Source organism: Aythya marila, assembly GCF_965140915.1.
Source record: "Aythya marila genome assembly, chromosome: 9".
In the NCBI taxonomy this organism is placed as follows: domain Eukaryota; kingdom Metazoa; phylum Chordata; class Aves; order Anseriformes; family Anatidae; genus Aythya; species Aythya marila.
The window spans coordinates 18,795,116-18,819,901 of record NC_139050.1 but is presented as its reverse complement, the minus strand read 5'-3'; the positions used below and the strand labels follow the sequence as shown (position 1 = coordinate 18,819,901).

General features: G+C 39.5%; 1 protein-coding gene and 1 long non-coding RNA gene across 4 annotated transcripts in view; one reads left to right on the top strand and one right to left on the bottom strand.

Moving 5' to 3' along the window:
* Positions 1-1,691: 1,691 nt before the first annotated feature.
* On the bottom strand, positions 1,692-2,686 carry LOC309881217. The gene is made up of 2 exons (XR_014318103.1): positions 2,576-2,686; positions 1,692-2,490 (listed from the first exon to the last, which is right to left on the bottom strand). It is a non-coding gene; the product is annotated as an uncharacterized lncRNA (long non-coding RNA).
* A 1,756-nt stretch (positions 2,687-4,442) lies between these two features.
* Positions 4,443-24,786, top strand: part of FXR1 (FMR1 autosomal homolog 1) — a 29,528-nt gene continuing 9,184 nt past the window's right edge. The window contains exons 1-10 of one of the 3 annotated variants that reach the window (XM_082766828.1): positions 4,443-4,732; positions 13,801-13,853; positions 17,035-17,128; positions 17,998-18,069; positions 19,503-19,651; positions 20,085-20,178; positions 21,190-21,306; positions 21,409-21,579; positions 23,770-23,848; positions 24,227-24,336. In XM_082766828.1, coding sequence (XP_082622954.1) covers positions 4,682-4,732; positions 13,801-13,853; positions 17,035-17,128; positions 17,998-18,069; positions 19,503-19,651; positions 20,085-20,178; positions 21,190-21,306; positions 21,409-21,579; positions 23,770-23,848; positions 24,227-24,336 — 990 coding nt within the window. In that variant the 5' untranslated portion in view covers positions 4,443-4,681. The remainder of the gene's footprint in view (positions 4,733-13,800; positions 13,854-17,034; positions 17,129-17,997; positions 18,070-19,502; positions 19,652-20,084; positions 20,179-21,189; positions 21,307-21,408; positions 21,580-23,769; positions 23,849-24,226; positions 24,337-24,786) is intronic. The other 2 variants (XM_082766827.1, XM_082766829.1) reach the window with 2 other exon arrangements.

Sequence of the window (24,786 nt, the reverse complement as noted above, 5' to 3'; positions counted from 1 at the left end):
CCTTTCTCTGTTTTCCGTACCAGACAGAGCTTTTGAAACTGCACTACACAAAAATGTTTTTACATACACTCACTTAGCAACACCTTTTGTGGATCCTATTTTCAGAAGCGGTGTCTGCTTACAGTACTTGCAGATGTATCTGGGCATGGCACATGCAGTCCAGCTAACCTCCAGACAAATATTCATTCATTTGCAAAGGTCAGGAATGCATTTGTAAAAGGCTGCTAAAAATTGGTAGATTCCTCTTCAGCTCAATAATTCAAATAGTGCAAAAATCACAGAGAAGGACAAAAGCAAACAAAACACAAGGTTTTTTTCTGTTTTCTTTCAATTTTTATAGCAAACACTGGCCCCTTATACAGCCGCAGCCCAATACGATGATCTGTGTTGAGACAATGTGCACAAGTTTTGTGCTGTGAAATATTAGATCCTCTGATGTAATTGCATGGGTCTAGTGGAGCTGAATTTACATGTCTCTCAAATTTACTCATGATACCCAAAGACATTACGTGGAACAAAGAAATCATAAACCCCTCACACTTGGAAGCATACCATTTTTCAGAATAACTTCTCCAAGACTTTTTCTGAGTTGTAATGTAGTTTTGTCATTTGGTAAAATGTAAAAAGCCAATATGATCTTATCTTATAATATCCTTCAAATACTCATTTGTGTTGCTTGTCTCCACTGAGGTAGTTTACAGAGGATCTAAGTGCTGCCAGCTGCCTAAGCTTCTGCTGAGGCTGGAAGTCTCTGGAAGTCTCTCTACGTCTCTCATAGGTATCAACCTTCTGCCAAAATTTCAGAAAGAGTAACTAAACCAGAGAGCTTTTTATCCACTTAAACTTGAAGCTAGATGATTTTTTTATCCTTTTTTTTTTTTTTTTTTTTTTTTTTTTTTATGGCAGAAGTTAAATGTCAGCATTTTCCCTCACTGAATGGAATGTACAACCCAGGTTCTACACTCTGGGTTTGTAAATAAAGGTACAAGTCTGAATTAATTTGACCTTCATTTTTGCCTAACTATTTTTTCACAAAATCTGCTAAAAAGGCATGCTTTAGGGAGGTTTATTTTATTGGCGGCAAGGAATATGTGCAGAAAAACACGGCAATACCCCTTATTTTCCTAACAGCAAAGACGCTATAGTTAATCGGCACAGAAATAAGTGATTAGTTGAGTCTACAAAAAACAATCACAAAATTTAACCATCAGCCAACTTGTAGTTTAATAGGGCTATCAATTTGCATATTTGCAAGTAAATATAATCTTAGTTTAAAGATCACTGTTCTGAGATGTTATGTTGTTGATTTTGTAGTTGTCTCAATCTTGCCAGGGTCACTGAGCATCGCTCCAATTTTTCTGCTTTTGGGTAAGATGAACATGTAACATTCTCATGTCAGAAGGTCCCAGAATGACAATTCTATTCTGACCTTTCGTTTCACAGATGACAGGATTTCCATGAATTCATTTTTGTATGAACTAGAGCATAGCTAATCTAGATTTTAAAATTGCTAGTGACAAGAATCTAAAGAAACCTTTATTTCTTAGCCCTCCTACCTGGGTACTTGCAGCTTGTGGCCAAAAAAAAAAAAAAAAATCTTTCAAAGTAATTAAAACTCTACTACAATACTGTTTCAGTGTGAGTTGTGCTTTTAATCCTTGGGTATTTTGTTGTTGTTGTCAGTGGTGGTGTTTTCTGTGTTTTTTTTTTTTTTTTTTTTTTTTTTTTTTTTTTGTGTGTGTGTTTTTTTGTTTTTTTTTCTTGAACTCTCCAGTTCAGTTTGTCATCATATTTCCTGAACTTCAGACAATGGCCTTTGGGAGAAATTGGAAAGGGGGTTGTTTGTCTGTTGGGATCAATACTTCCAAAATCTTCTATTGTGAAACTACAGTCTACATTGCTCATGATACATCACCATCACAAATGCTTTTTCCATCCTAAAACTAGGCTGCTTTCTTAAATTTTATCATTTTACTTTGAAAGACTGTTCCAGAACCTTTCTCAATCTCCCATGTTTACCTCTAATTTCCAAATTTATTAATGGTCAATCTATACTTGCTTGGGAATCTTTTTGGTAGTCTTGTATTGCCTTAGTCTCTCTTTGGTGGTTACCCTCCCTGTGTGCTTTGATGTATTTGAAGACAACAATCATCCCTCAGCCTCTAATCCTTCACCCTTTCTTTTGCTCACTTAAACAGACCAACCCTTTTTCTCCTTTTTCCAGCCATACCCACCAAGGCAGGGAATCCTGCTACTCGTTTGCTGTCCTTTCGGCATGATGAAGCTTGCTCTTACATTGCAGAATAGTTTCAGCAGAGGTTGGTTCAAACAGAGTTCTTCATAACGTCATGGACAAGATGTTTCAATGGGAGGTGACAAAAAAATATTTTTCTGCTCCCTGATGAGAATTCTTCTATAAAAGATAGGTGGCAGTTTCATTGTGAATGTTGAAAAAGGATAACAAACAAAAAAATCACCTTCTGTAGTCTTCTGAAAAAAAAAAAATAGTTGTAAATAGCTAATGGTCCTCCCTTACAATAGCTCAGTAAATAAAGTAATTTAATTTAGTAGTTACATCTTATTAAGTGAAAACTGAACTCAAAGCAGCTTCGTCCTCTACAACATGGCTGATGTGCTCCAAACTATTATGGCCCACAACCTCATATCTCTTCTACCCCAATTTTCACTTAAGTGTAGCAATCTGCTTCAGTATTAACCTGTAAATAACCCTGTCACTTTAACTGCTGCCATGCGCATGCTTTCAGAAAAACAAATTTTATCAGGCAAATTCAGATGCAGATTGCGTTTGGCTCAAGCCAGTTCTTGTTATCATTACTGACCAGAACTGTACCCCGCTTTGCAAATATGGACACCCAAGCACCTCAGGAAGTTCTTGGGTATTTTTTGTTTGTTTTGTTGTGTTTTGCTTAAAACAAAACAAAACAAAACTTTTGTAACAGCTGTAAAAGACTGTCCCTTGGAAACTGAGTAAACCAATCTCAGGCTATCTGATCTTGGGGCAGTTAAAACTTTTGCCATAGAATTTTTGCAGGACAACTGTTTGCTTCATATTATCAGCTCTCATAGCTTATCCTGGAAAGTCCTGAGTGCCCTCTACCCATAGGAAAGACAGCGCTTAGCATTTTGCACGAAGGGCTCTTTTACCTATGCATGGTCTAGGCACCATTAACAAAATAAATTGTGGGCAATTTTTAAAGATGTTACAAATATTTATAATAAAAGTACTCTTCAACATTCCTTGGAAGAAATACAATGTAATAATTAGAATAATCAGGCATATGGAATGGGAGAAGAGTAGATAATATAGTTGTGGGTTTTTTTCTTAGCATAACCTCATATCCAAGATAATAGTTTTTGTTTTCATAGCAGTACCTCATACCCAAACAAAGATATGAGTTAGAGTGGAAGAAGCATGGTGTTGTCAGGAACTAGCAGAACCTTTTTGTTTGTTGGTTATTTCCGCACTCATTTGTGTATCATTTCCCTTCATGCTTCATTACAGCAACCCAAAGCCCTACGTAGGTTGAGCCTACGACTTGAACTGCACCTACCACCTCCAGCCCAACCCTCTCAGCTCATCCCCATGCCCCCAAGGGACTCCCAGTGCCACAACCACAGGGTACGAGCGGCCTGAGGGATGCTACAGCAGTCTGGCACCTGGTGGGTCAGCCAGGACCTTGCTGCAAGCCGAGCAGATGCTGCCAAACTTTTGATCTCTCCCCCTCAGTGGGGCACGTTGGATTCTCTTTAACCAGCAGCTGACTCGCCCAGTATTTCTAGGCATGTGTTACCTGAAATCCTCACCCCTGACAGACAGGGTAGAAGCTGGCAAAAAGCTACAGGGGGAGATTAATGCAGCCCACCTAAAAATTAATGCTTTTCATAGGCAAAATGCTATCTATTGTGTGCTTGTGTTTATCTGAGGCTGACTTCCAACAGGAATGACCAGCAGAAAGGCCCTTTTAGAGCTGTTATCGATATTCACAACTGCTGTAGGAACCACAGGCGCTTGGCAGGGCTGCGGGCCCGTCCCCGAGCCCGGCATGACTAAGCTGCCGTGCGGCACAGAGCTCGCGGCCAAACTCGGGCCTGACTGCGGCGTGCGGGTCCCGGGGCAGCACCGGCTGGCTTTTATTTATTTTATTTTTATTTTTATTTATCTTTCCTGCAGCAGAGCGCGGGGGACGCCGGAGCCCACCCCCTTATAGCCTCCCGGTGCACTGCGGGGGCGGCAAGCCTTAAAATATGTGTATACAATAATAATAACAACGCGGCTGGCAACAACAAAACGCCGCATTTCCCTGCGGCCCCGCAGCGCGGCCGCCATTTCCCCGCGGCGGCAGCAGGGCGGGGCGCGGCGCCACCTGCGCCTCAGGGCGGGCCCAGCCGCGGCCCCCTCAGCTCGGCCGCCTCAGGGGGCGGCCCCGCAGCGGCCGCTTCTCGGCCGCTCCCACTCCCTCGGGGGAGGGGAGGGGGGGAAAGGCGGGAGCCGCCCGCCCTTCCCGCAGGGAGCGCCCCGCTCGGCGGCCGCGGGTCCCCCCCCCGAGGCTCGGCGTGGGGCAGGCCGGCGGCGGTGCGCGGGGGCGGGGCGGGCGGGCAGCGCCCCCCCCGGCGGTGACAGTTTCTAGAAGCACGTCCCGGCGGCCTTTGCGCTCGCAACATGGAGGAGCTGACGGTGGAAGTGCGCGGCTCCAACGGGGCCTTCTACAAGGTACCGGCAGCCGGCGGGCGGCGGCTTCCCGGGGCTGCCCCCGCTCTGTGGGGACCAGGGGGCGGCTCGTGGGGAGAGTCCTGGCCCTAAAGGGAAGGGAAGGGGGTGTGGGGGGGGAAAAGGGAGAGCGGGGGAAGGTGTCGGGGTGTGGCGGGGGCGGGGGGGCCGCGGAGGGCCCCTGAGGGAGAGGGGCCGGGGGTGAGGGGGTGGGAGGGGTAAGGGGGGGTGCTCGGGGCCCGGGGGGGGGAACGGGGGGCGTGTGGGGGTGGTGTTGGGAAGGAGTGAGGGCCTCGGGGTGGGATGGGGGGAGCTGAGCCAGCAATCATAATCTGGAAATAATTCTTTAACGATCTCGAGTTTATTTATGTCGTCAGAACGCTTCCTTCGCCATCACCCTCCCCGGAATGTCAGGATGTTGCAGGATCAATGCAGAGTCCCCTCAGCTGTTGCCCGTCAGTCATTTCCCCTAAGCCCGGCTTCAGATGTTTAAGAATCCCAGCGCTTTTTATGGCAAGAGCCCTCTGTCTTCCTTTCCAGGAGGGCTGCTTCCAGCCAGCATTGTGAGCACTTGGGTAGCCGTGCCCTGGGAGTGCTTAATCTCAGGTCTCTCTTTAGCTATTAAGCCTAACCGCATACACGGTGTGGAATTGCACATGCATTATCCCAGTTGAGGCTGGGGGGGAGTGTCCTCTTTTTTTTTTTTTTTTTTTTTTTTCCCCTCTGAATTTCCTGTTTGCAGCTGTGGATTTGGCTTGGAAGTCATTTGGTGACTGTACAGTATGTAAAGGCAGTTGGTCAAAGGACTGTAACCAGCTGACTTCAGGAGTTAGGCTTTTTTTTCCAACTGGTTATCTATTAAAAGAGTCGAACAGGAGATAATCATATAAGGAAATAATTTAACGGTGTAAACTATGCCCTTGATATGTATTCCTCTTAAATTATTACCAAAATCAGTAGATAAAAAAATCCGTGAATTAGGTACATATTTAGGTGGTTTATAAATAACCACAAAGAAATGCACATCAAAAGTATTTGTATTTAGAACAGGATACTCCTAAAACAGAATTGATTTTTTTTTCCTGTCCATTAGAAAGCCAAGAATTTGGAGATGCCTTTCTTAGCTTTTCATTGTCCACATTATGATCTTGGACAAATCAAAAAGAAACAACTAGCTCATACTTCTGATTAAGGGGGGTGTGAGACTAATAGGAGCATTAGGAGGTATACCACTTACTACAATAAGCCTGATTTAAAATCTGCAATAATGACGTCTCCTTCTAAGCCAGTGAGAATTGTCAGGCTTGCATTAGTACCATTGTGTGTTTGGCCCTGTGGACGGTGCTTAATGAGGAGAAGTTTTACTTAAAAATGTCATTTAATGGATTTCAGGTTAGTGAAATGGTGATTAGGTCCAGCGATGGAGCTATTCACTTCATCATGGTGAATGGTCAGGTTAGAGTGCTTGGACCCATGGTAATGGAAGCCCCAACTCAAAATAATCATTGTTAATGTGCAAAAATCCACCCCAAAATGCAATAAAGCAAATAGAAACATGATTTTAAAGGATTATTTTTGTAGTGAAATCTGTGTGCTTGGCTCCATTTTGTGAGTCTTACTGTTGAAGTAGGCAGATGATGGACCCGTTTGGAGCTAAGGAACAAAACTTCCTTCCCAAAGTTTGGGAAGCGAAGGAGAACTATCAGGCTTATGGAGAAAGTATCCTGCTTTGGACACCGATAGCATTGATGTTAGCATTTGTAAGGTTAAAAGGGGATGAAGTTTGAGGTTTGCAGTCAGAACAATCTGAATTTAGATTCATTATCACAGCATACCTCCTGGTAAATGAGATGAGAAGGATCCTGCTACACCAACAGAGATTAAAAAAAAAAAAAAAACGGAGTAATTATGTAAACAATTACATGACAGATTTTTTTTAATGAGTTGTTAATACGATCTGCAATTCAGCTGTAGTGGCAGCGGTGATTAAATCTGTTTTAGTAGCTATTAGAGATATGACGATGATAGATGAAATTCTACAAAATAATCAGAAAAACAATGCTCCTTATTAACAATAGGTGAAAAATCAATGTTGTTCTTGATGCGTAAGTCAATGGAGACTGACACAGATACCCCAAGATATTTTGTACAAAAAATATATGATAAAAATTTCACCTTCTGTTTATAAATCTCCAATCTAATTTTATGCTTTTTTAAACTGCTTTAAATGACTAATATGGTCTGCAGAACAGGACAGTATTTATGTTGTATTTTATCCTGAATTTTCAACTAGTAGGCAACAGAGTATGTTTAGCCATTTCCTGCAGCTCAGAAGATTTTGTATCCATCTTAATATTGAGCATCTGTTGTCTTTGAGCCCCATTGGTGCCATCTTTTCTCTAAAGTGGTTATTGTCTTGTGGAAAAGGTGAGGTTGGTGTTGTGGAACAGGAAGAGAGTGGACAGAGTTGACAAGCTGTACAAGTCAGCAGTAGCATCTCTTAGGGTTCTGTTGATTGTAAGATCAGAACAGCTGAGGATTTCTTGGTGTTAGGTTGCAGGTTAGGGTGGGGTTTTGTTTGTTTTTGATGGGAAATGTCCAAACAAACCTGGATTTCATGGGCTTGAAGTGGATTGGAGTGAAACTTGAATATTCCCAGCCCTGTCTTGGCCTGACTGCAGTGTTCTCTGCGTGACACTCGCTGTGTGGAGCTGGGAACTCTTTTTGTGATGTCATGCTGCTACATAGATCACTGAGAAATTCACCAAGTCATAGCCTTGTTGAGGTTGGCGGGGACCTCTGAAGGTCAACTGTCCAACACCTCCAGTCCAGCAAGGCCATCTATAGCTCCTTGCCCAGGCCCCTGTCCACGTGGTTTTTGAGTATCTTCCAGGAGTGAGGATCCACAGCCTCTCTGGGCAGCTGAGTCACCCACACAGTTAAATGTTTTCTGGTGCTCAGATGGAAGCTCTTGGGTTCCCATGTGTGCCCATTGCCTTTTGTCCTGCAGGCTGTGAAGGGTGCCTTGGAGAGACTGAGATGATCGCTTCTGTTCTGCCCAGGATCTCCCGTAGCCATTTGCATACATGCAAATTTGGGCCTTGCAGTAAAATGACACCGAAGTACATAAACTGAACACTAGATAGCTTACGTTGTGGAATCCTTCAGTGACATCTGAATAACTAAAGATCTGTTGCGTTCATCGTTGTAGGGACTTCCACGTGCTGAAGAGCCATCTCCAGTGTTGGATGCCCTTGCAGTCTTTCTGTTCTAGATAGTAGCCATCCAAATTATGTGCAAGGATATAATGCGATAAAAATGAAAGTAGAGTTAAACCCTTCACCTTCAATTTACAGGTTCTAAAGCTCATCCTTGGTGCCTCTTTCAGGAGGTGCAGTTGTTCTAGCAGCAGCCGTAACCATAGATCTGTTAGAAGCTGGCCTTAAGGTAGAGAATAGCCAAAATTCTGCTAAAGAAAATGGTGGTGAAAGAGAAGTGCACAGTATTTCTTCACATGTAGAATGTCGAAGCACGGTGAGCAATTCTGTGGAATAAAATGCTTATGTATAAAAATATAATGGCTTTTTTTAAGTTTTAATTAGTGGCTTTGAGAAGTTCTCTGTGAGGTTTTCTGAATGTCATCTTAGCATGACAGTAAAATAGATAACTGTCATTAAGAGGATAGCTTACACACGTATTATTACACCAGGAAACACTACAGTAAATGGAATGCGATTTTTTTTCTGTGAAGATTTTGACTGTCTTTTGATGGACAGTGTTTATTAAATCTTTCCATATTGAGTAGGAAACATCCGACATTTTAAGGTTGTTACTGCTCTCTTGAAACTTGTATAGTTGTATGAAGTATGTCTAGTCATTGCCATTGAAAAGCCATTTTCTTGACCCTTTTAGCCTGATAAAAAGCAGATGCCACAGGCAGTGGTTATTGATTTCTGATGTACATAATCAGTACAGGGTGTCTTTCGGAAGTTTTGCCCTTTGGGAATATGCATATGAAGAATGCAGCATAATAATGTGAGTGCCTTAGGCTTTATTCATAAGCCTAAACCAGGAGATTCAGTGCTGAAGTTCTTGCGTGACTCTCATAAGGACCCGTGAGTTTACGTGTGATTATCATGATTATGAATGGAAATAAGTAGTAATGTGAAAAAATAAAATGGCATTTCAGGGTTGTTTCCTACCTGCTCTTTGCTTGTAATGCTTGGTCTGTTTTCTTTTATCAGTTCCTTGTAGCAGGTGCAGCTAATCATTTCCAATGAAAATAACACTTTGAAGTTCAAATCATTGGGAAAAAAAAAAGGGTATTTATGAGCTTCCTGTGTTTGCTTTGATTTTTTTTCTTTGAGGGTCAGTATGGAATAGCAATAATTAAGTAGGACATTTTGCATTTGTTACATGAAACAGTTGTGTGTAAATCTTAATTTAAAATACTAACAGTTCCTGGTTCTGGCAGGAGTGAAAGGATTGGTAATGGGATACAGGCTTCTTGACCTTTATGTCACTGATTCAGAAGCAGTCCATGGTACCAGATGCCAGTGTTTGCAGTTTGAAATTTGCTCAGCAGCGAGTACGGTGATCTTAGTATAGTTTTTAGCGTGCGGGTGTATGTGACTCAAAATCTAACACAGTGGCTGGCCATCTCTGGAAGGAATGCCTGCAGCTAAGCTAACAGCCTTATTTTTAGACTGGGCTGTCCTATTTGGGGGTCAGCTAATCTTAAGAAAGCAGGATGAAGTGGGAACTTAGATTGCATCTGGCTGTTGACACGTTTTGTGACTGCCTGGAACTGAATCTAAAAACCAAATAAATGCAGATGTGGGTGTGTGTACGCACACGCACATAGTTCACCGTAAGGGCACTTCGGTAAGCCGTGATCCGTTTATGTTATCAGCAGGTCCTAATCCTAAATCCGTGAGCAAAGCCCAGGTAAAAGGGAAAGACTCTGTGTGTGTGTGTGCGTAGTTTGTTGCGAGGTGAAGTCTCAGTTGTGGTGATTTTGGTGGCAAATGATCCTTTCATAGTTTCCTGCCCTTTTGTTCATACTTTGTACAGCATGGCCCTGTGTTAGGCTTGCAGGCTCTCAGTTCCCACACCTGGGTGAGAGTGCTAGCCGTATATATTACCCCTCAGCTTACAGGTGCTGGTGTCAGGAGCCTGGCTTCTGCCAAGTGAGTGGCAGAGACAGGTCGGTGTCAGAGTGCCTGGGGGCCCCTGTGCCATTAATAGTCCATCGTACAGTAGAATCTCCTGGCTGCATCGTGAGCAGCTAGCAGGGCGTTCATGGGCTTCAGAGATCCAGCCTGCCGCATAAACTGAGGGACTGACACTAAAATCTGGACAGTTTGGCTCTGAGGTGGGGCAAGGTGAGGTCACATTAATTTGTCTTCCATTTCTGCGCTCTGCAATTCCATATGTGGTGTAAAACGCATTTAGAAATGTTGCGTGTAGGCTGGCTCGCTGGTGCTGCAGATCGCTACAGATTCCTCACTGTGTGTTCTTGAAGCCAGTGGAGTTGCTGATGGTGATGTGTTTGGTGGTCTCCTAGTTTGCTGAGCCTCATCACCTGTTTGGAATGAGGACATGCTGAATGCTGGGTAAGGAAGAACTCTGCAAGCTTAGATGTTGGTGTTACCTGTCTTCAGCCATCACTGCTAAATTAAACTTCAGTGGTGGAGTGACTTGTTCATTTAAGCAAAAGTTAAGATGTGTCTTTAGTTGGTAGAAAACATTTCTGATACATTATCCCATGCAAGTAATGCAAATTTAGAGTACAAATTATTTATATTGGTTGCCTCACTGATGAAGAACTTTGAAATTCCTAGTTGAAAACCATGATATTTACTGTTCTATGGGTTTTTTATGTTCATCAGGCCCTTGCTGAAAAAAATAGTAAATATGTAGGATTTAATGTAACCTAATGTGAGAAATAAATTCACTTTAAATTGTAAAATATCATAATTTCTGCAGTTCTGGGCAAAACTGAAAATGTTTATAAAAATAATTTAAAATCATCTCCAGGGGCTTGGAATGTGCTTTAAAAAAATACACTAAACCTTGTCACGACATATGTGGAATCTGTTTCTGTGCTTTTATCTTGAAGTTAAGTGACAGCTGATAGTGCTTATAGTAAAGGTCAGGGTTGTAGGTTGAAACCAATAAGGAGGGCTTCTTACTTTCGATAAATGTTTCCATATTTCTGGCATGCTTCTGGGTAGTTGTCAAGTAATTTCTTAAACTATATTCAAAACCTATATTGAATTCTGAATGCTACTAGTTGTATTACAAATGAATTGTCTGCCCTATATACATCAGGCTGCTGTGTTTTAGTTGCTGTAAATGTGTTTTCTTCCCACCAGTAGTAGAGAAACTGACGATAATAGGACGAATTAAATCTGTTTTTTGACTTAGCATGTTACTCCCTCATTATTTCTTATATTTGTACAATTAGAGTCCGATCAGACACTGTCAGGCTTCACAATATAATTACAATTATTTAATATTTTACTTGTCCTTTGCTGACTTGCCGTGGATACCTGATGATAGAATACCTGGTTTTGAGTGTTTCTCGTATGAATATTGTGGACTAAGAGTGAGAGTACCAACTGAAAAAATTACTCAGCTAATTCTAATCATAGTTTAGTAGTACTGCCACTATAGTACTGCTAGCCTTGAGTCTATGTAGTGTTCTGGTATGGGAAGAGCAGTACACGTGCTTTGAACTGAAAGACTCCCTTGTGTGAAGGAGTTCCTGAAACTTGTAGTGTTGTAAAATTTATAGATTCTTTGTTGGAATTTGTACTCTGAATTGTACTTAAACACAAACACCAAGCACTACTTTTTTTTTTATGTGGCTACGGTTTGTGCATGGATGGCTGTTAGTCTGCTGCTGGTCATACCTGCAGTATTGTTTGGCTTCCCTTTCTTTGGCAGGACATCCTGTGACCAGAAAGCTGGTTGTGAATATTAAACCTGGTTGTGCTGTTAACTTGAAAGCCAGGCTTTACCTAGTAATGGACTGATTGCCACCGTGGTTGGAATTTGTTGTCTTTCATTTCTGATGTCTTTTTAATGAAACCTGGAACTAGTCAGTGAATTCAGGATTTTTAAACTCTGCAGAGCATTATTCAGAATACTTCCCAGATGTTTTGTGCTATCTCGCTTTGAATCTCTCTTTATTCTGGAGTTGTTCTAAACAAAAGGAAGGGTAACAATTTGTATCTGCAAAATAAATTTTTGGCTACTGTAGACTGATCTTAGAAAAGTTTTGTATTTGTTCAAAATTAAATAAATTGTCCCCCATGTTAAGTACTGTGAAAGCATGTAATAAATCAGGGGTAAGGTTGTCAGTTATGACATAAAGCAGCAGAATGAGGCAAAGACCAGTATCGAATCAGAGGCTCTTGGAATGCAGATAAAAGGCCGTCTGTAGTAGCGGGTTACATCTGTTGGTAAGTTGTCACTGACGAAATGTTGGCCTGCATAAACTTGATTCATGCTAGCATGGCTTGAGTGATTTTACTTATTTTTGGATGGTCTGAATGAATTGTTGTAGAACTATTTCCTGCACTTTGTGTTGCAGTAACTTATCCCTGCATTGAGACATGTTTAAAGGGGTGGCATAAATAAATAGTACAAGTTGTGCTTTACCTTTGTTAGCTAATAGATAATTGAAGCAGTAAAACTTTCTATGCACTTCATGCTCTTTGCTTCTTTAAACAGACATAGCTTCAGTATTTCTGTCCAGTTTATCTGTACAGAAGCTTTCTTGAAATTGAAAAGTCCCTGATGGTGGCATCTTTGCCACCAACTGCTGCAGTTTCCTACATCTCAGAGGTTTGCCTTTCTCGCCTTGCAGTGGCAAGGTGACCTTTCAAAGGGTTGATTTTAGGAGGAGCATGCTAGATGGTTCAACAAGGTGACTTCAATTTCAGGGGACCTGGTGTGCTCGGGATCACTGGTCTGCTTTGTGCCAGAACCAGTCTTCTGTGCTGCTGGCAGATGGTTTTGAGTGCTGCTTGCTTAGGGTGCAGGAAAGCAGGTTGTTGAGTGAATCCTGCTCTTGGTTAAGATTGCCCAAGTTCAGGTAAAAGGAGCTTTATTCCTGCAGACCCCTTGCAGCCAGCTGTCAGTGCGGCGTTCTTCACTGTCCCTGATTAGACCGAGCGATCCTGTGCTGAAATTTCTTTCCCAGAGCTGACACATGATACCTCTGTGGGCTCGTTACTCCTCGCACAGCTGATACGTTCTTCATCCTCCTCAGTTGCCAGTATCTCAAGTGGATATAATCCATTCAGCAGGTTTCTTGGAACTTATCTGAACAGAGCTATGTGACTCTTACTCATCTGAAGCTGCAGGTTCCTTCTTGCTCTCCTGTGCTAGGGCAAATACCAAGCTATGGCAAAAAGTGGGAGTAGTTAGATTTTTTTTTTTTCTGTTGTTTTGTCATGTGGTTTTCTTTTTTTTTTTTATTTTTTTGCACTATGCCTTCCTTCATTAACCAAGAGATGGAGGAACTTAATTTCTGCATGGGTGTATAAGTACAACTGAATCAGGTTGTTCTTCATCTTTAGGTTTTTGACATAATCAGTGCATCCTTAAGAATGCCTTTTTTCAAAAGGAAAAAAAAAAAGGCAGGGTTTTCTCTGTTTCTGAGATTATAATAATAATGTGACACAAAATGATATGAAACACTTGCTTTGTTTTTCTATGGGGTCCTGCAGGTATTTTACCTCATGCTGTCCCCAGTCCTGTATTTGAAAGGTGGTGCAGTGTCTAGCCATGTAGCAGCCTGTATGACCAATTTTTAGTCAAATTTGCTGTCATGCCATTTTGAAGGGAAGTTGGCCTGTGTTCAATATATTTCTTAGACTAGATGGTTAAGTATATCATCAACCTCATGCAAGCAGTGGGATTGTGTCCGAGAACTCCCTAAATTCTTCCCTAAATACTGGTGATGCTCAGCTGTTCGGGTTAATTTCAGGCTGTATTGAAATTGCTGCCTTTTTTTCATTTCATGTGCCTTCTTACAACAAAAACTGTTTTTGTTTTAGGGATTTATCAAAGATGTTCATGAGGATTCACTCACAGTTGTATTTGAAAACAAGTAAGTGTTTTATTTTAAAAAATCATTTATGTATTGTTTTGATATTAAAAGGAAGTGGGCTTCATTACAAAGGTGTCCTTCTAGAAATGAAGGCTCAGTGTTATATTCAGTCTCCATGATTTCTTGATTAGCTGTGGTATCATAAATGAGCAAGTCAGTTAGGCATTCCTTTCCTTTTTTTTTTTTTATACATTTCAGTAATGCCCATAGATGTGTCAGCCAGTTTTAATTAGAGAATAATAATTGGTGGCAACTGCCTGCTCTTCTTCAGTATTTTCCATCCTTCTTTGCTTTATATATAAGAATCTCTACTTACTAAGCATTTGATTATGTGTAACCTAGTGAATGCTTGTCAGCATCATCAACCAGAATAAACAATACAAGTATTCTGATAGTGTTTTTTTGTTTTTTTTTTTAAAACTGTTGCAGAATAGACACATTGAATCTGAAGTCAAATTTTATTTCTTTGGTGTGGAAAAGTGCAAATCTGAAAGCACTGGAGAAAAAATTATGCATGCTGCCCTCTTCATTTACTGTATAAGCACAGCAGCACCACTAGGGACCTACAGCAGCAAGTCAAAGATAATCCGTGGGATGGTAAACTACAAATGAATGCTTGTTAGGCATTCAGACTGACAACACTGTGGATTACCTGAGAGTTTCCAGCGTAACTTAGGATATTTGGGGAGTCACATCCTTTTTGCTGTTTCCCTTCCAGTTGCTAGGTGGAGATCCTAAAAATGTGATATCCTTTGGTGTGAAAATTGTTAGTAAGCTCTGCCCACATCAACCTGTACATTAGTCTGAGCCGTTCTTAAAGAAAGGCTGGGGGTAACAAATGTAGTACTAGAGAGTATGCATTTGTGTGTGCACAGTACTACATAATGTTTAATGTGAATGTTCATAAAATATATATTGTATAATATTGAATAAACATATAATATTGCTTTATATAAGGATGTGTGTTACATGTATGTGTATATTCATGCATATGAAAAATCTCTAGGGAAGAAAAGGTAATCCTAGGGTTTTTTTCTGCCAAGTCCAGTCTTTTATTCTTCCTATCCTGTATTTTCTAGCCCTTCTTTAATGAATAATGGTTAGAAGATGAAGTGGCAGCATAATTTGTGCTAACACTTCATGAGGGAGATTATGGAGGCTGTTACTGTCTCCTTGGTTTTCATATCGGCAGTGCTCATTTCCCACCCCACCCACCCCTCAAAAACACAACTTCATCCTGTTGATCTGAGGAGATGTGGCCAATCTTCAGTTTCATATTCAGCATCCAGGTTGCCTTTCTTTAAGGTTAGAGGCGCTTTGCCTTCAAGGCATGCTTGCATGTGACAAACTAAGTAAGCTAAAGGAAGTGCCCGTGGTTCATAGCAGATGTCTCATTATTGACAAACACATTTCAACTGTTTTATCCATGTAATCAATGTGTTTCAATGTGTGGCAGCAGCCGTGTTCCATAAAGGATGGGCTGCAATGTCATGTCAGGTGCTTTGTTGACCAGAAATAGATCCTATCAGGAAGTATGTAGACTGCTCGAGCCATGCTGTGATGTAAATTTGATATGTTATTACCCGTCTTACTGAGTTAAATTCATAAGGGCTTTAATAGAATTGAAATTGGCAAGAGTGTACGGTCCTGAATGCGTGATTCTGCTGTGATAGTGATCAGTGCTAATGAAGTAAGCTGGTGTACACTGCTAAAGGGCAGTCAGTTTACATTTTGTCTGTTGTTAGCCAGTCTTCACCTACAGCTATCGTAAGGTACCTGAAGTTGGTTTACAGCACAACTTGCTAATGATGATTTTGTGGCCATAGCAATAATTAATCTATGGGCAGGTACTGATTTCTTTTAGGAAACGTTTTAGGAAAAGGCAGGGGATGAACAAAGAAGCTTCAGGAAACTGAAACCTTTATTGTTGCATACAACTAAAAATTAGATATTCAGGTGCAGTTTCACGGAGGCCTGTGGGAATTTGAAGCAGCCCTATCAGAGGAAAGATTGTGCTATAGGAAGCAAGCACCAACCTCTTTTTTCTCTCATGATTTGCACCAGGTGTTCTGTCTGATTCTCTTAGTAGGCAATTTGTAGCTAGTCACAGGTCATTTCTTAAGAACATCTTTCCTTGGCATTGCATTAGTGAGATGCCTCAGTTTTGGACGACTTGCCATCAAAACTTGTATTCTGGAAACCGAGCCTTCTGTGTATTTTTCCACTGTTTTATCAAAAAAAAAAAAAAAAAAAAAGATCTTGTTGCTGAAATGGGTAAGTCATTACTGGCCCATCTACTTAGAGTGAACGGAGTTTGTCTATGTGATTAGAGATGGAAGCAAAACTAGCTCACTACAATTTTAAGTAGATTTTATTGAAGATGCAAGGTCTCCTCAGTTACAGCATCTCATTATGGGCAATTTATAACTTTCTGTAAGCTCCCATTTGCTAGATTCTGAAAGTACAAGGCACAGTTGAAATTCTCAAGAGAACTTTAAGCTGCTCAGTTGTTTACAGCAATTTGTATCCTGTTGTTCAGTTATGATTATTTTGCTCATACTGTTTCCAAACTGAAGTTTTATATACCCTGTACTATAGGGAATGCATTTTTGTCTTCAAGTCTTACTATTTGCTGTTGCATCTGTGAGAGTAAAAACTTCACAAAGGGGGCAGGGAGAACCCTCACCCTGAGGTTAATGGCAGTTACAGTTACAAGGATAATTGAATTAAAAGTAATTTTTTTTTCCAGCATACTGCTGTTTTTCAGAAATAGAATGAGGTTTAAATAACACTTTGTGGCAAAAACGCAAATAGCTTTTGAAGTTGGAAGGTAATCTTCCTTTTTTTTTGTTGTTTTAAAAAATTTAAGTACATCATAATCTTTTCACGGAGGGCTTATGAAATCTGTTTAGTGAACCCATACAATTTTAATTTATTTAAAGGTAATTCAAGAATTGTTCTGTCATTAAATATATTCCCAGATATTATTTTGGTCTCAACAGGGTTATTTTGATACTTTGCTTATACCACTAACTCTCCAGCAATGGGTGAGCAGATTATATAGAAAGAGTGATTTAACTAAACTCTTAGTTGAAAAGCAAAGCTTTTTTTAAAGTAAAAAAAAAAAAATTATAGTATATAGTATAGTATAGTTTATATGCAACATCTCTTCAACTTTCAGTTGGCAACCGGAGCGCCAGGTACCCTTTAATGAAGTCAGATTACCCCCACCCCCTGATATCAAGAAAGAAATTGGTGAAGGAGATGAAGTGGAGGTGAGTTCATCCGTATGTTTCCTTTCCTATTGAACTGTTCTGTTACACAACTGATGTTCAAGATGGCAACAATGATTTTAAGTACATGAGTGATGTAATGATTTAAAATGGGGCATGTCTCTAGTAATGGATTTATTAAGCCAGTAAATAAAAAATGTTTTGATTTTCTCTTAGTACTTAGGAAGCAAAACCTTCTGTCTTCCAGTGAAACTGTGGGAAGTAATCACGTAGTTCACTGAAAATTACCAGTGGAACTTGATCAAAATTTTTAAAATAGTGTGTTTCAAAATTAAAAACCAGATCAACTAATGTTCATTTTTCATCTTGTGTGTAACAGTTGGAAATGTTGTGATGTGAAAACGTAATAATGCTCTTCCAATAACCGAAGTTTCAGCCTAGACGAAATACCTAGTATGAAAATATCTTGCAGGAAGTAGTGTAAATTATACTATTTCACAGAGAAGCAGTGTTATTTAGAAGTTACGGATTAAACTGTGAAATAGAAGGTAAATGTTCCATCCCTGGCTTATTGTAGTGTCTTTAGAATTTGCTTGTCCTTAGAATGGAAGTGTCTTTGGGATACCATTGTAGTTTTAGGCTAGTAATCTAGTCTGTTAATAATCCTGGCAATGTAGAAGAATGAAAATTTGTGCAAGGAGCACGGAACAGTAAAAAATTAATACAAAAATTAAAAAAATTACGAATTAATTACAAAAGTTACTTCTGTGTAGCATAATGTTCATTTCCATGAAAATTAGAAAAGTTGATGTTCTTTCTTCATTGCACATCTAGGCAACTGAATTATGTCCATATTTGCTTTAAACGTTTTTGTTAAAGTCTGTCTCTTTTTTAACTACTTCCATTCCCAGGTTTATTCCAGAGCAAATGATCAAGAACCTTGTGGCTGGTGGCTGGCCAAAGTTCGAATGATGAAAGGAGAGGTAAACTATTTTAAAACTTAGTGCTCTCGTGTTGTTACTTTCGTGTTGTTATATTAAATAACAGTAAATACGAAAACTGTTCATGACACAAAAAAATAATAAACTACTACCAGTACAAACACACATCAAAACCGAATTTTAAGCTGAGATAACTTTGAAATGACCTATTCTGCATTCATGCAACTGAGAGTTGTGTTTTTGTATCTGAGTAGGCCACTTTGATTATTAGTAGTTTAATTGCTTGGAGAACTGTATGCGTGCGTAATAATATTGGTTCTAACAAACATAATTTGTGAATTGAACTTGGTGCTAAGAACTTAATAAGGTAGTACCCTTTACCTGCAGTTAAAGTTACTGTTTAAACTCCATATCTAATTCTGGTAATTAATCACACTGTATCTATGAATGTGTGTTCTTGTGGTTTCTTTTTGGCGTGTGTATTTCCATTGAGTGTAGTGTAAAAACACTTTTCTACATACGTCAACCTTGTATTTTGCCACTGGCTGTTACAGTTGCACCTGCAAAATAGCTTGTATATTCAGATGGAAAAAAATGCACGAAGCAATGGTGATGTCTGGTATCATATCATTAAAGCTTTATTTTTTGAAATGAAAGCTAGAGAACTCAGCTTCATAATAGGAAAGGCCCTGTGCTTCTTGTTAGATCCCCAAAACTGAGGAGAACAGGGTTGAGAAAAAGAATTTGCCAAACTTCTGAAACTATTTTAAACAACTGTCAACAAGTAGTAACCGTTACTGAATTCTGTAATGGCATGGTGATAATTGAAATAGAATTTAATTATAAGTAAACAGTTATCAGAGGAGGATACTGTTTCTTATCCTTGTGGATGAACCTTTTTTTAAAAAAAAAAAAAAAAAAAAGAGTTAAACTGATTTAAATTACTATGTTCTTAATTTGTGGCTAATCTGCTTCTCTTACATTACACAGAAACTTGGGGTTGTACTGTCAGTTACTTTGCTGTCTTGCTTGGTTAGAAACTTTGACTTTTAAAAAATATTCTTGCTCTGTATGGTCTCATTAGAGTAGTAAAAGAAACACTTAATCATGAATTGAATTTATTTTTTTTTCCAATTCATAATTATCTAGTATTGACAGGAAAAAATTGTATTTTGTTCTCTGAAGACTGGTACCTTTACAGAGCATTGTCAAATTCGTTAAGCTATAAAACTGTGTTGTGCCGAATTTAAAACTTAAAATCAGAAACGAGCACATGGAAAAAAGTATGTCACAACGTTAGTGATTTACTCTTTCCTGATACTGTAGTAAGTTCTACCTGTTCACAAAATTAGATACCTGCTTTGGAGGACTCTTAGTCTAGATATTCACATTTTGTACTTGCTTGGTGTTGGTAATGTCAGAATGTCTTTGTTTCCAACTGATGTTAACATTTGAAAAAAAAACTTCTTCCATAGTTTTATGTCATTGAATATGCTGCTTGTGATGCCACTTACAATGAAATTGTCACTTATGAAAGACTCCGACCTGTGAATCAAAATAAAACTGTCAAAAAGAACACCTTTTTCAAATGCACAGTGGACGTCCCTGAAGATCTGAGAGATGCGTGAGTAGCTATGCACCCTTTAATAATACGATGGTTAATTAATTGAGAAGTATTGCGGTGGTGTTGGGGGAATATTTTAAAGGACAATTTACAGGTCCATTAAGAACCTTGATAGTGGCTGCTGTATATGAGCTAGAAACTGCAGGCTGGGCTCTGTGCTGAATCTTTGGGATGAGGAGACAAAAAGCAAGTGCTGAGATGGGATCTTCAGGTCTTGCTTTCAGCTTGAGTAGCTGATAAACTACAGTGAGTCTCAGCTGCTGAGATTTGCCTGATAACTGTGATGACATATAGTCCATAGAGAGCTCTGGAAATGTGTAATGAGAGAATTTTTCTAATTCTGAATATACTTTGCTATAAACTAGTAATCATATTACAAGTTCTGTTTTCATGCATCTTCTTAAAATATTTTAACGATCGCTTATCTCCTCAGATGCGCTAATGAAAATGCACATAAAGATTTCAAGAAAGCTGTGGGAGCATGTCGAATTTTCTATCATGCTGAAACTGCTCAACTAATAATACTGGTAAGTAACTATTTTGATGTGGATTTTGCATGAATTTTCAGTATGTTATTTATGTTACATATGTAGTCATCTGTGTGCTTGCATTGAATGCGGTTGAACTTGTCCAGCTATGTAAGTTGTTGGTGTTTTTAATATAGGTAGATGTCTGTTTTTATAGGGTAGGCTTTTGGAAGGGGGATTGGCCTAAATTTAGGAGTAACGTTGTGTCTTACGGTTTTGTCATTGGGCTGAGTGTTTCAGTGATTTGTACAGATTGCTTAAAGCTAACTATAGCTTTCTGAGCTCTGGAATGGTGGAGTCTACCTGTATGGTATTACACTTGGTCCTTTGACCTAACGTTGGGTTTCCCCATGAACTGCATCGGTCCACGTCATGTTGAAGCCTGGATGTGAACTGGCCAACAGATGGGGTGGATTAGCAGGGTTCTGAGAGCCTGGCTCATGAAGAGTGACCAAGCTTGATACTAGGTGGATTAAAGTAGCTTTTGCAAAAATAGCTTGGTTGGTCTTTTCAAATATGAAATGGCTTTTCCAAGCAGAGAAACATACAGCCATTAAAGAATTGTTCACTTAGATTCTTCTGTGCCTGTTTTGTCTCAGTACGTAGACTTTTCCCAGCAGTAGCTTTTCTGCATGGTTCTGTTTACGTAGTATTATCTACTTAAATCTGACTCTAGGGATTTGTGTTTTCCCTTCTTATTTCCTTAGCTCTCCCCCTGAGTTGGTGAGTGACAAGTATGCATATGGTAGAATGATACTGATTATTTTTTTTTTTTTTGTCTGGGGAATATGAAGGAGAAAGAGCTGCTATGTAGATTGGTAGCAAAATTTTTAGCGTAAAATATGCTCTGAGTTAGAACAGAAAACTGTAGGTTTGCAGAGGTGGTGCTGAATTTTTCATGCTTGGTTTTGAGGAAGAACAATATCTGTAAATACTGGGAATTTGGATCACGTTTATAACTTCTGTCCTTTCGGTGTGAATTTCTCTAAAAAATGACTGTTCTTTTTGTAGTCTGCCAGTGAAGCAACAGTGAAGAGAGTGAATATTCTGAGTGACATGCATTTGCGCAGCATTCGTACCAAACTTATGCTTATGTCAAGGAATGAAGAAGCTACAAAACACTTAGAAGTAAGTCATAGGTTGAAATTCATGTTGCTTGAAACCAAGCACATAACTAACTGTACTTTATGTTGAGTGCATGTGAATGAGCCTTATTTTGTTTCCTCTCAGTGCACAAAACAGCTTGCTGCGGCATTTCATGAGGAATTTGTAGTCAGAGAAGATCTAATGGGACTTGCTATAGGAACACATGGCAGTAATATACAACAAGCCAGAAAGGTTCCAGGAGTTACTGCAATTGAACTTGAGGAGGATACTGGTACTTTCAGAATCTATGGGGAGGTAAGAGAGGAACTTCTTGTGAATCTGATAAGCATTTTACTTTGTCTGCTTTTAGGGCGGTGAGAGCTGTACCCAGAACTAACAACGGGAAGGAGTAGAGTCCTTTTTTTGAATGGCTGTAAACATATTCACACTGTGGCAGCTTGTATGTGAAGTAAGAGACTTCACTGCAGCGGTTGTCTCCATGTGATGTTTCTTTCCTAATCAGTCCATGTCCTGATGCACAGATTCAAGGGTAGCTGCACTGTACACCTCACTAAACCTGAGAGAGATATTGTTTACTGTAATCTTGATTGATTTTTTTTTTTCAGACTTCCTGTGTTGTTCTTATTCGTGCCCTCCCCCTGCCCTGAGCCTGCTATAGTTCACGTGGGGTTTTTCTGATGTGTGGTATCTGTTCTCTGGCCTAGCCAAATATATTAGTCTTATCTGCTTTTTTTATCTGTTTTTTGTAATGTAGCAATTTAATGCTGGTTTTGTTTTTAGCAAATTAATGATGGATTGGACAAAATACTGCTGTATTTCATTTGTGTGCCTCTTACCTGAGGTGTTCTAAATCTTGAGAGATCTCAAAACATTGCTGTTCCTTGGATCAAAGCTATAATCCATTCACGAGGCAGAAGAGCAGTATCATAGCAATGCTGCTGTCACTGTGGCCCTGTTAGAACATTACTTGAGGGGTTTAACCTGTCCTACCAATTCTACAGGTGTTTCACACTCACTTAGAACTATGCTGCTGCAAAAATAGCAGGATTAATGCTGGGATTAGGGAAACATCCTGCATTTAATCTTCCTATTAGACTTTACAAGTAACTTGGACATACCTTGATTCTATGCAGTAACCAAAGCAGGAATGGGTGCGCAGACTGGAACTCAAACTTAAAAAGATAATTACTAGTAACTGGATTTTTGTTGAGGTGTTTAATCCGTGTGCACACTGACATTTTCAATTTACTTCCCCCCGATGTATGTATAGTCATTATTTTCATTTTCTGAATTACTGGCTGCAAGGAGCTGAAGATGCGTTATCCAAGCCAGCTTTTTGTGCTATCTCCTGCTGGGGTGTGAGTCACATGGGTTGTATGAGCACAAAACTTCTGAGTACTTGTGGCAGAGTGCAGATATGCATATGGGTATGCTGGAGCGCTTAAGTCCCTGGCAGCTGTTTGCTTTCTCATTCTGATGCTGCTTGTATGACAGCAGTCACTGTTCCTTCCTCTTTATTTGGGAAAGAAGTGATAAACATACCTCTGAGGCAGGACATTGTGAACTCTCTAATTATGTCCTACTTGTAGAGTTCATTGAAGGTGAAAATTGCTAAAGTGTGTTGATCTTTGCATCATTTTATCTGTTACTTGGAGTATGCAGCATAGCTCTGCTTTTTACAACCAACCACTTCCTGTTTGCATGGTTTTTTTCCAAGCTTTATTGCTTGTTTCATCATCTTGAAATCCATTATCTCCCATGTTTCTCCTCTCAGCATTTTGACCTCTGCCAGAAGCTTGTGAATTCCTTGTTTGTTTAGGAGTTACCCCAAAATTTCATTTAAAGGTCCAGGAGGTGGTGATGTTTTTCCTTCATGTTTGTCTGAAAATACGACAGATGACAGGGCTTGAAGGCATGATGAAAAGTTAACATTGCTGACAATCACTCATTCATGCATTCTGTGTTTCTGTTGGTAATTTTAAGCTGTATATTTATTTTTTCATTACCTTTATTCAATTAACAGTCATTTAATTTCTGTCACTTAACAATGAAGCCATAAGGAAGGACTTAAGAGTTCTCTGGTCATCTTAAAAAACTTGATAACTGTGGCCAGAGCTAGCATTCTGAAAGTGAAATTTTCTTGGTTGTAACGTTTTGATATGGTTTAGTGGAGGACTTGTTAGTGTTAGGTCAGAGGTTGGACTCGATGATCTTAAGGTCTCTTCCAACCTAGAAATTCTGTGTTTGTGTTACTTACAAAGTACAGGTTAATGCTTCATGAAAACACATTGCTTAGTGCAGTATGTTTTCTCGTAATTGGATATTGAGTTGTTTCTTTAATGTTGATTTCACAAATAGATTAATTTTGCCTCTCATCTCTTCTTTTTCAAAATGCTTGCCGTTTGGAAGATTTGTGTATGTTGCTGTAGGGTTTTATCTTTATCATACTGCATTCAGAAATGTTTTTTTTAATTTGTTTTTCAGACTGCTGATGCAGTGAAAAAGGCTAGAAGTTACTTGGAATTTGTGGAGGATTTTATTCAGGTTCCCAGAAATCTCGTTGGTATGTAATACAGCTAAAATATGAAAACCTGGGGAAAGAGAGCCTACTAAGCCTGACTATGCATAGAAAATTTAGTTTCTAGTAAAAATATTTGATTTTTCCATTTAATTAAAAAGTAATTTAATCTTTTCAAACTACATGTAATCCTCATAACTACTAGCCATTCTATGGATGCATACAGTTCGAATATAATTTTACATTTTTTGGCCTTCTAACGCAGTTCTGTTTACAAATGTGAAGTAGGAGAAAACTTTGGGGGGAAAGAAGTAGAAGGTAAAAGAATCGGGTTGTTACAATTACGTTGTATGTAAATTATCAAAAAGCTGTTCAAAATATTTTGCACACTGGTGCAAAATTAATCATTCTTGTCCCCCAAAGGAAAAGTCATTGGAAAAAATGGAAAAGTGATTCAGGAGATTGTAGACAAGTCTGGAGTCGTCAGGGTGAGAATTGAAGGAGATAATGAAAATAAACTGCCACGTGAAGATGTAAGTACTTTCTTCTTTCTTCCTATGAAAATGGAAACCTTAACAAATGAGCCATTTTGAATGCTTTAACAAAGAAAATAGGGGGAAAACATCCAGAAGGTGAAAATTTCTGGGGCTTGACTTAAATGACTTAAAATGCTACCTTACAGCGTTAGAACAGGAATATTGCTAATCTCTGCATCATTAGGCAGCTGGCCTATGTGCCCTTGTTTTTTCATGACCAACCTATAATAATGGTGATGTTCAAGTTATAAAAACACTGACTGTGATTTAGATAGTTCTATGGGATAGAGGCATGCTTGTGGATTGTGTAATAAATCCAGTTTTATTATTGTTTGTTGGCTATAAAAATGAATTTATTTTTTTTTTCAGACCAGCATCTTGCAGTGAATCTTGTATGAAATGATTCAAGAAAGGGTTTTTGCTACTGAAGCCAGACTTATTTTTAAG